Source organism: Hermetia illucens, chromosome 1 (assembly GCF_905115235.1).
Source record: "Hermetia illucens chromosome 1, iHerIll2.2.curated.20191125, whole genome shotgun sequence".
Taxonomy (NCBI): Eukaryota; Metazoa; Arthropoda; class Insecta; order Diptera; family Stratiomyidae; genus Hermetia; species Hermetia illucens.
In genome coordinates this window covers 87071094-87082713 of record NC_051849.1, presented here as the reverse complement: position 1 = coordinate 87082713, position 11620 = coordinate 87071094, and the positions used below count along the sequence as shown (strand labels likewise).

Below are 11620 nucleotides of genomic sequence, written 5' to 3'. Positions count from 1 at the left end.
CATTGCAAATTGCAAAGTTTACTTTCTAGTGCCACATTATTATTGATTATTGTGAGTATTCAGATATTAAAATTCTCAACAGTCGTAGTAATAATCACGGAGGTGCTAAATAAGAGGAATCAGTAAACCCCGATCAAAACAGGCCAATTAGAACTTTTGAGTCAGTTTATCTTGGCGGCGAATATTTACTAAATCATATAATCGAGCTTTTTTGGATGATGAATTATTTGTTGACTTACTTGAGGGCTGTTCGAAGTCTCCTATAAATAAGGTGGAAATTCGGTTTCGAAATCACATTCAGTTGAGAATCGTATCAGAAACCATCTGGTTGCAAGCAAGTGTACACTTTCTGCAAAGGAAAAGTAGGTCGCGCAGTGGAAAAGTTGGGCACGAAAAGCCAAGTTCGATATTGACTAAAGATACTTCAATAATTTTTAAAGACGAGGGAGAAAAGTGTTAGAAGTGAAAGACGAATTAATGACAAAATGAAGTTGCTGGTACGTTGACAATGAAACATTGAGTGGATTAAAAATGATATACTTGTGCTAAAATAATTGAAGTTCATGAGTACCGCTGATGGATTCTTCGACGACTAGACTAAAAAGGATTATTTTTATTCTTTACAGAGCCCTATCATTTTGATTGGTGTCGTATTAGTGGTTCGCTTCCACCAGGTTGTGGGATATAGCATTCCAGGATCGGAAACACTTACCGAGAATACAGAGAAAGGAGTGCCTGAAGTTCTGCAAGCTGAGGATGTGGACAGCCAGGACGGAGGCGACCGAATCAAACGGCAATCGTACGACTATGAAAGCGACGTTGTCTACTCTCCATACTATGGATATGGCTATTATATATTCCCAAGGGCATTTCCTGATGATGATATTCGGCGAGAATACAAGCCCCTTGTAAGATACCACTCTTCAAAGACCCACAAGCGGAAGAAGTTGTTCGTCCCAAACCTTTTCGGTTGAACACTTCTGTGAAGATGCACGTTTTGATTAAGATTTAAGCCGCGCTGTAGATGCACGGCATTCATTTGGAGAGACTGATATTTTTAGAAAATAACTTTCTTTTTGCCGTTTTATTGTGTTACATGTTTGCTAGCTTTAGGTTTTTTATAGAACATGCAAATAATGTTTTACTATTTGTTATGTTGCTTATGCATATATTGTATTATAGATTTGTATATTATATTAAAAGCTTTAATAAAGCACGCAATTTATTTACGAATTCATTTCCGTTATTTATTTCTATTTACTTAATAAGAAAAGTGATCTCATCGTAACGGAAAATTTTGAAATATGATGAGACGTATCTACAATTTGAATACCATCTAAAATGAGAGGAAGAAACTTTTTTTCACCTAAATTTAATTTGCACCTGAGAGTAGGGAAAAATTATGCTGTAGCGCTGCTAACCAGAGATAAATAATTCAGATTCAAGGTCAAAATACCCGGCAACACCATATATGGTCAAGTCTAAATATTCTGAGGGATTCACTTGTCGATAAATATCAAATTGCTTAGAAACTAGGTTTGAATTCGCTTCATCGTGAATTGCTTCCTGCTGGTTTGAATATAGAACATTTTGGTATGATGCCTCTCTGAATTTCTTACGACGAAAAGATGTTGGGTTTGGGCATAAGTAGAAATATTATGGTTTAATTATTATATTCATTATTTTGTTACTTATAATAGGATTTCTACCAAACTTCTCACTTTCATTCTCTCAACAATGGATCACACCGGTTGAGTAATGACACCTAAAATAACTTCAAAAGGTCGTTTTCCAATCGATAACAGAAAAAGGCGAAATGATTTGCATTTTTTGTTTATATTTTATTTAGATCATTAGTTTCCTACTATAGATCACCTTCACGCGAAAAAATGGCCCTCGCATTTTCAATTCCATTTAAATATCATGGCCAATCTATAAGAGGCAAAGCAGCTTACGCAACCAATTTCTTATTGAATTCGCTGGTAGCAACACTCCATATTCAGAGAATTCTCCAAAACAGGCATGGAGCAAGCACTCCCGATTTCCTCGTATTCCTCCGAGTTCATCCGTGTTCAGTAGAAAGCAATGTGGGGTTTGCCATGAGTGCTGAATGCCATCCAGCAGACCGTGAAGGAGTTTTATTAAAAATTGTGAAGGAGAAGAATTCACGGTTCTCCGCATAATTCACGCAGGCAAGCTTTCAGCCAGAGGTCCATCTATTTTTCTGTCTCAATTTTATTAAATTATGAAAAAAATAAAAAACAAATAAAATTTACAAATTGAATGTGGGTCTACAGTGTGGTGAAACTTTTCGGAAAGTCTTGGAAAAAGTTTAATCTCATTGCTGAAGTCGAAAGCGAAGGTGGATAGGGGTGGTTGATGCCTTATGCAACAGGCACGACCCCTTCACGCTACTAGAGTTAAACTCTGCTAAACATGGTCTCAGTAGGAATAAAAGGCAATTAAAGGGCTTTAAGATTAAATCGATATATAATATTAAGAACCTATCAGAGTATCACAGCTTCTAATTAATGTGGAGTTTGAGTCAGAACCTAAGAAGCTCAGTGAAGGTGAAATGTATCCTATTTATGCAATGCGCCCGGGAAAAACTGATCCGTGATGCTGAGATAAATGCGAGGGATTCGATCCTCTTTAAGTCCACCCAACTATACCCGAGATGTACAAACTGCCTTCATCCAGATCGAGCAGCCGGGGCGAGATCTTGTACTATGTAAACCAACCAACCAACAACATCAAATCGCAATCGTCAAACGGGAAGAATAGGGCTAGGAGACTGCAACTTTGAGACCGTTGAAAATTTCTCCTATCTAGGGTCTAAAATCACAACCGATAACAGTTACAACGATGAAATCCGCGCACGGTTGTTGGCAGTAAACAGAGCCTATTTCTGCTTACAAAAACTTTTTCGCTCGAAACGTCTCACCATAGACGTCAAAGCTCAAGACAATGAGACTTAAGGGGGTTTCTAGTTAAATTCCCAAAAACATATTAATGCATTATTATTAACTTAATTTGAGTAGATATCAATATGGAGAATACTTTGAGGCTTGGACACCATATTGAGGCAGCTTCATGGCTTTTAAGGTTTTGTGTGCAAAACAAAACCTTATTAAAATCAGTTCAATGTCTATCTGTCTGCCTGTCTGTCACAAACACTTTTCTCAGAAACAGCTACACCGATTGACACGAAAGTGAGGAAGAGGTAGGAACTGTGAACGCCCAGGCATGCAATGAGTGATATCCTTCTATGTTGTGATTAAGGGAAGTCCCCATACATGCAAAAGGGGGGTGTAAAATTTTTTTTCACAGAATATAGTCATGTTTGGTATCAAATGAATTATCGATTAGTATCGATTAGTACTTTTCGAAGTTTTTTAGTTTTGAGATTTGTCAGAAAGGCGGGGTGTGGGAGGGGTGGAAAGTGACGATATCTTGAACGGACCCATTCTCAGAAACTACTCAACCGAAAGATCTGAAATCATGAAGCTGCGTCTGTATGGTGTCCAAGCCTGAAAATGCTCCCCATATTGATATCGGCTGAAATTAAGTTAATAATAATATATTTCCATATTTTTGGGGAAATTGAGTAAAAATCCCCCTTAAGATTATCCCAGAGTTATCAAAGTTGGTAGTAGGATAGAATATAATATGGAGCATGTTATCCCCAAGTCAGATCAAAATCATCCTATTACTAACAAAGTTACAGTAGTTAAAAGGTGAAAAGTACTAATGGACACCTTTTATCTGAAACCCAACATGACTATATTCGGTTTAAAAAAAAATTACACTCCACTAGTGCATGCATGAAAACCCCCTGAAACTTACCGTAAAAATATGTAACTTACCGCATGTGTTGGCGCTCATAGCTCCCACTTTCTCAACAAAATTGGTGTCAATTGGTACAACTGTTTCTGAGAAAAGTGCGTGTGACAGACAAACAGACAGAGAGACAGACGGACAGACGGACAGACACTAACCCGATTTTAATAACGTTTTGTTTTTCGTAGACCCTTAAAAATGGCTGGGGAGAAGTAGAGACATGGAAAATATAAATGTGGTGATCCTTCTCCCTGCAGACTTATACGTCTATTGGACACTGTGGCGAAAACGTTGGAGTGAATAATCTACAGCAGATTGGTCCCGGTTGTAGCTTATCAGACTGATAATTCGGGTTGCGTAAGGTCAGATGAACCGTCGAAGCCATCAAATTTTTCACTGGCTTGGTTGAAAATGGGATGCACGGAAGAGGTGGCACTAGTATTGTGCTGTGATTACCCTTCACGTGAAAAATGCATCCAACTTGACCAGTTGGAACCTTATAAGGAGATCTTTGGCGCGATTGGTGTACCCAGTTACTTTGCTGCGCTTGTCGATAGCTATTTAGTAGTTAGAAGGCTGACAATGGAGCCAAATAATATATTTCCTCCGCGGGTATTCCACACGACTCTGTTCTAGGACCGCTATTGTGGAACATGATATATAATGATATCCTCAAAGTCCCTTCCCCAACTTGCACTCGCGTGATGATACCACTGACAACATGTTAGCACCAGGGCTTCCAATGTTAGCATGGCCGGCCCTGGCAAGGATAATGCCAAATGTTGGTGGCTCGCGATGCACTTGTAAACTTCTTATAGGTCGAGTGGTGAGCTCATATTGCACTACGGAGCGTTAATGTGAGCAACGCATTGCATATCGCAGGCAATACTCTAAACGCCGAAAAGGAAGAATCATTAAGCAGGTGATAACAATGGTGAGAACGGGCAGAAAATGGTCGACGGACGCACAGATTGATTTTCAGCATCACGGTGTGGCTGCAGAGAACGCTTGATAGGAAACACTATAATCTCACGCAGTTTATCATGGGACATGGTGGATACCGCAGATACCCATACAAACTGGACAGCTCATCCAACTTTCCCAGCTGTTTTCATCCATTCTCTTAGATTCGCGAAAGGAAGGAAGGGTCTAGAAGAGACATTGGGAGGAACACTAGCACCGGAAAATATAATAAGGAAGATGTTCCCCTGCCATGCAGTTAACGACATGGACTCAGTGCAGGTTGAGAAAAGCAGAGGAGGTGAGGAAGGCAGAGGAGGCGAGAAGGGGCGAAGCGAGTGGTTAGAGTCATGTTTACCCCGCGACGAAATACCTTGCCATGGTTCCGCGGGGAAAAGGACAGAAGTTAAGGGGTGGTTTTAATGGATAAAAATCCAACACGCTGGCACATATTTACCATTGTCTTTGGAAAATTTCCATCTCCGGAGAAAAAAGAAAGCAACGTTCACAGTTCCCACTTTCGCTTCGAATTGGTGTTAACCGGTACAACCATTTCTGAAAAAATTGCGTAAGATAGAGAGACAGACAGACGGACGATCCCTTAGAATTAAGAGGATGGTTCTCAACATTTATTTCTCAAGGCCTAAACCCGCAAGCGAAGACAATACCATATTGTCTTGTATCCTGACATTAGGCAGAAGGGACGAGTTTAACAAAGGAAAATAGATGACAACCAAAAATATGCTTTCGGTAACTAGAGTAAGGCGCCAGCGGGAACGTTCAAATCACTGAAATCATCCAGCATTGCTCGCAAGAAACCAGTTTATGTCCCCTTCTGAAAGTGGTAAGGAGCAACAACTGATACTACCCTCTATTAGTACACGGATGAATACGCGATACAATGGATAAAACAAAAGTAATTACTCGTGTGTATACCCCGGTATAATTTCGGGATCGACATTGGCTGCCAAACTCCACAAACTTCACAACTGGCATCGCATAAAGTAAACATAGGATTGTCACCTTCAGGTCATTACTAAAAAATAGGAATAGTAGGGGGTCAAGCATAGGGCCTTTGGATCTCCAGTGGAAGAAGAGAAAAAACTGGATGAGTTAGCATGAAAAGAATGTTTACCAGAATGGCTAGAAAGGTAAGAGGCGGTTCATGAATTAAATGAGTAGCAAAAGTTGACCAGAGCGATTTTACAGACATACATATTTACATATCGTCATTGTCGATCGAAAGCTTTAACGAAATTGATCCTGTCGTGAATTGGGGCATTTAGCAACGGAGTTGGTAAAGCCGAGAAGCTTAGAGGAAGTAGATACGCATTTCAAAAAGCCATGCTGTACTTTTACTATGAGGTGAAGTGAATGGTTAAATAGTTGTTCACGTATCTCTAGAAAATTTTGGAGCAAGAGGAGAGGAGTGAGATAGGGTGGTAGTTCACAACTAGAGTAGAGGTTTTGTTGGGAACTGACAGCGATGGTTTGTGGATGTGGTTGATGTGCTAGAGGTTCAGACAGACAAACGTAAGCACACGTTCAGAGATATTGAGCTAAGCCAGTAAGCTCCAAGTGAACGTTCAGAAAATATTAAATTAAGCTACAAACAGCTATTGACCATATCGCAGAATATACCTAAAAATGGAAAATAAAATTTATACAAAAACAAATCAATATACTTCACTAACAAATAGAGAATCCAGCTAAAGTCATCATAAACGGACAAAACGTGCCACGGGTGAATGAGGAAAACTATCTAGGTATGATACTCGAAGCTAAGTTCAGCTGGAAAAAATACATCCTAAGAGAGAAGGAAGAGGTAAATTCCAGATACAGACAGATGTACTGGCTGTTGGGAAGGAATTCCCTGTTGACCATCGACAACAAGTTACTTAATTACAAGTAGATCCTAAGACTTATGGCATCGAGCTCTGAGGCTGCACCGAAAATCAAACCTCATAAAAACGTATTTTTTTATTTTGAAAATAAAGTGCTTCGAAGCATAGTAGACTCCTTGATTCATTCATATTGAGGATCTGCACAGGGGCCTGAAAGTACTGTTGGTTAGTGAAGTTATAAAAGAGTAAGCAGTTAAGCATAGTGACCGACTACGATCACATGAAAATAACGAAGCCCGAAAAGTGACTAATCAACATCATCAACGGCGCAGCAACCGGTATTCGATCTAGGCCTGGCTTAGTAAGGAACTCCAGACATCCCGGTTTTGCGCCAGACGGTCGTGGTATCGCTCATAAATTCCATCGTTGACTGGTATCTCTAATATAATGAGACGACTGAAAAGAGTAAAGCCAAATGACTTGCTAACATGAATATGTCTAATGATATAACCTACTGAGGTATAGATAGTTCCTCAGCGGAGCCAACCAAAGTGCTAGGGTTGACCACATGGTCATCTCCCAATAAAAATGAAACTGAAATTTGCAAAAGAAGTTGCTGGATAGGCAAATCTCAGTTATAGCTTAGCGAGAGGTGGTTCCAGTGGATAAAAATTCACAACTCTCAGGAAACGTGAATACTCGGGTTAGTCTTTTCAAGATTCCCACCTTTTTAAAAAAAAATGTGTTCTTATAAACACCTGCAATTTTTTTCGCATTTGACAGCGTTAATCGCTCTTGATTACAGCAGACACTAACAAAGACCCATTCTAGACATTCTAACATCATAACTAAATTATTAATTAGTTAAAATTATCAATGACTTCAACATACTTACAATCGTTGCAACTGGTTTTGATTTATATTTCAATCGAGGTGAGGAAAATTCCGGATCTTCTAAATTCCTATGAATTTTTCGAAGGTTTGGATCAAGTGGATCAAGTGTCCGGATAGCTGAGTGGTTAGAGCACAAGGCTGTCGTACGGAAGGTCGCGGTTCAAATCTCGCTGGGGTTGTGGGATTTGTATCGTGATTTAACGTCGGATACCAGTCGACTCAGCTGCGAATGAGTACCTGAGTCAAATCAGGGTAATAATCTCGGGCGAGCGTAATGCTGACCACATTGCCTCCTACAGTATACTGTAGTGTACCGTTACGGTCTTGAATGAAGTGCTCTAACACACTTCAAGGCCCTGATCCAATATGGATTGTTGCGCCAACGATTATTATTATTATTGGATCAAGTATCACACATTACTCACCCTTCTTTTACAGGCACCTTTGCTAATTGTCTATAATTCCACTGATGTCGCTCCCCATTTCCGTGATTTTGATCACATATGTATAAGTGTTATGTTGCATGAAATTAAGGAGAAGTACCGGTGGTGGAACTCCATATGAGTGGGAACCTCGCTTTTATTGACGATTATTTTCAGTTTGAGATGTTCTTTCCACTGCCAAGGGTCGATCGCCAGCACCAAATCGTATGGAAGTCAGTCGATATCCAATCAAAGATTTGGTCAGGTAGCAGGACTACTTCAAAAGCTTTCTCCTGTCTAGTAGTTACCTAACGTGCGACCCCACCTGGGATCTTCATGCCGCTGCTTCCTCTTTTTGCTGCCCTTATACGAAGCGGAGATAGACTCTTATACGGGAGCCCAATAAAATGCCTCCATTCTTTTTCTATTTTCTTGGCCCTTTTTAAGGCGTGTAAAACAAAACCTCATGAAAATCGGTTTACTGTCTGTCTGTCTGTCAATTTAACCGAGGACAATTTGCCATCACATGATTGAGCTGTTTTTTTCAGAACTCATATTAACAGTTGAAACCAGATTTTGCAACGAGACTCCTAGGAAGTTATTTCCGCACCAACTTGACCTTTTTTTAGAAAGCGGTCTCTTCCCTGCATCGAAACCTCTGTTAAAGTCTTATTTTTGTAATCATAGGGTAACACAAGGAATCAGTGTCAACCTCATGTCAGAGCAAATGGGGAAGGAGTCTCAGAAAAGTAAAATTGGTTTTTGCACAAATTCTAAAAACCAATGTTAGATGAGTAAATGTTTCTAGATTTTTAATAAAGTCTCTGATAGGGATCACCTCGGTTTCTGTTTGTATGATTAGCCGAAGATGTTTACTCCTTTCCCAGTTGATTCAACAAATTCCTTAATCCTTAATTCCATGAATCATTCAGTTGAAGAAGGAATGAATTGGAATATCATTCCTTCTTCAACTGAATGACTCATGGTATATTCCTCCTAAATTTATTTAGATTAAAAAATTAGTGTACCAAGTATAAACCGATGTTGTAAAGCATATGAATTGTCTTACTAATTTTTCAAACCGTCGCTAATTGAATTAACTATAGTCGCCAGATTTTTCCGCCCGTCAGCAAAAAAAATGAACCTTTTTTTCCTAAAAATAGTAAATTTCTCTCCTGCAATTAACACTACAATTTGTGATCGGTTTTTTACATGTGGAATGTGCTAAAAAATTACAGCCAGATATGTAGCACATTAGCAAGGTCATTTCAATTGGTTTAGGATTCATGCTCTAGAACCGTGCGTACCTGCTATGCTACTCCAGGGTTTTGTAGAATATCAAAATCCTGAGAAGAAAGTTATTTTTAGTTGGCCAAATAACCGTGGTTTAATTCAACTAATGTCTTTAGGGAATGAAATTGTTGTAGGAATGCTTGACCACTTTCGGTTTCAATGATTTTAATAATTTATTTTATTGAATGCAATCAGAGACATTCCAGCCTTAAGATGGTAACAAGTCGGGAAACCGGAAGCTGGGCGCTTCAGGTATGAAAGGTTTTGTGTGTTTCTTCTGTGAGTATATTTGAGTGTAGAAGTATCTCATTTGTACGTAGCCCGTTATGTATATGCATTTAGCATGTCAGATTTAGTACTTCCGGTTGTAAATTTAAATGGTAAAGACAACTTTGAGCTACTGTAACTTTGTTACTAACAGTATGATTTTGATCAAACTTGGGGATAATATGCTTCATATTATATTTGGTGGTCAAAGGATAGTATAGGTCCCAGGCCGAAACGTGGATTGGTACCCACGATGGAGCATAAAACCTGGGAAATGCCTGCTGAACCAACACCAACAACTCTACTACCAAACCCTATCTCCACCTCCACGTGGTGACCGCTGGGAGCTCTTTCTTAACGAAAAGCTGCAGACGGAGAACGATGAAGGCGAGTCTCCCGCGCCTAAAAACGGGACAAATTGTACCAACTGGTCCTTCAGGTTGGGGGTTGGGTAGGGCTGACAACCCTACACGGAAAACAATTTGTTACGAAACCACAACAGGAGCCTCGGACAGGACGCCCTTTAAAACGACGGACCCGGCAACGACAACGGATGCTAGCCAATACCCTGTCCCAATATAGGGTTGATATAACAGCGTTATAAGAGATGCGATGGACAGGGACCGGTTTCCTGGAGAAGAGCCACTACACCATATATTATAGCGGTCATCCAGTAAACCATGTGCTCGGAGTAGGTTTCTTAGTCACCCAAAAAATGAAACCTGCTGTTATCGGCTTTGAGAACATAAGGTAACGGCTATGCACTCTGCGCTTGCGAGGCAAGTTTAGAAACGAACTCCGTCGAGCGGAGAAGCGACTTCACAGACGGAAAAAGGAAGCCTGGGAGAACCAACAAGTCTGTGAACTAGAAAAGTACAGAGAGCAACCGCACCAGGCGCGGAAGTTTTACCAACAAGTCAGCAGGATGAAACCTTATACACCTCGATGCTCATCCTGCCAAGACAAAGAGGGAAATCTGATTTCCGACAGAATGGGCATATTAGAGCGATGGGTTGAGTACTTTGATGAACTACTGAACAACCAGAACATCGGCGAGTTGGAGGTTCCGCCAACTGAAGACGACGAACAAATACTGCCACCACCAAGTTTAGGAGAAACAGTCCTTGCAATTCATCGACTAAAAAATCATAAGTCGCCAGGAGCCGATGGAATTACAGCCGAATTGGTTAAATATGGAGGCGATCAGTTACACCAAGTGGTTCATCAACTTGTGCTCAAGGTATGGGACAGCGAATCAATGCCTGACGATTGGCAAAGAGGCATTATCTATCCCATACAAAAAAAGGAAGACATCACGCACTTTATAGGTATCACGTGCTGAGTACCATCTATAGGATATTCTCCGCTATCTTGCTCGGGATAGCCCCATACGCCTAGAACATCATTGGACCATACCAAAGAGGCTTCACTCCAGGAAAATCAGTAACAGATCAGATTTTTTCTCTGTGCGTCAAGCGATGGAAAAATTGTTGGAATATGGACATCAGTTGCACCATTTTTTCCCCGACTTTAAGGCCGCTTATGAGATCGTAGCCAGGCTAAAACTGTACACGGCCATGAGAAAATTCGGTATCCCAACGAAATTGATAAGACTGATTAGGCTGACCGTGACCAATGTGCGAAGCCAGACATCAGCAACGGTCAATGACAAGGGGATGCCCATGCGTCTTCTTTAACGTGGCCCTGGAAAAAGTGATCCGTGATACTGAGATGAACGCGACAGGTACGATCCTTTTTAAGTCCACCCATCTACTGGCCTATCCTGACGATATCGACATCATGGGAAGAACAACCCGAGACGTACAAACTGCTTTCATCCAGATCGAGTAGGCGGCGATTGGCGCGAGATTTTGGGCTGCGATAAAGTATATGGTGGCAACGTCAGCACCAAAAATTAACCAACGATCATCATCAAACCCCACCGGTGAAACGAGAATTATAAAGATAGGAGACTACAACTTTGAGACCGTTGATAATTTCTCCTATCAGGGTGGAAAATCACAAATGATAACAGCTACGATGATGAAATCCACACACGGTTGTAGGCAGCCAACAGACCCTATTTCTGCTTACAAAAAC

The 11620-nt window shown here is 40.5% G+C and overlaps 1 protein-coding gene across 1 annotated transcript; it reads left to right on the top strand.

Moving 5' to 3' along the window:
• Positions 1 to 283: 283 nt before the first annotated feature.
• On the top strand, positions 284 to 1237 carry LOC119658799. The gene is made up of 2 exons (XM_038066522.1): positions 284 to 497; positions 627 to 1237. The coding sequence occupies exons 1-2, from the start codon at positions 486 to 488 to the stop codon at positions 972 to 974; spliced, it is 360 nt and encodes a 119-aa protein (XP_037922450.1). The 5' UTR covers positions 284 to 485; the 3' UTR covers positions 975 to 1237.
• Positions 1238 to 11620: the final 10383 nt, after the last annotated feature.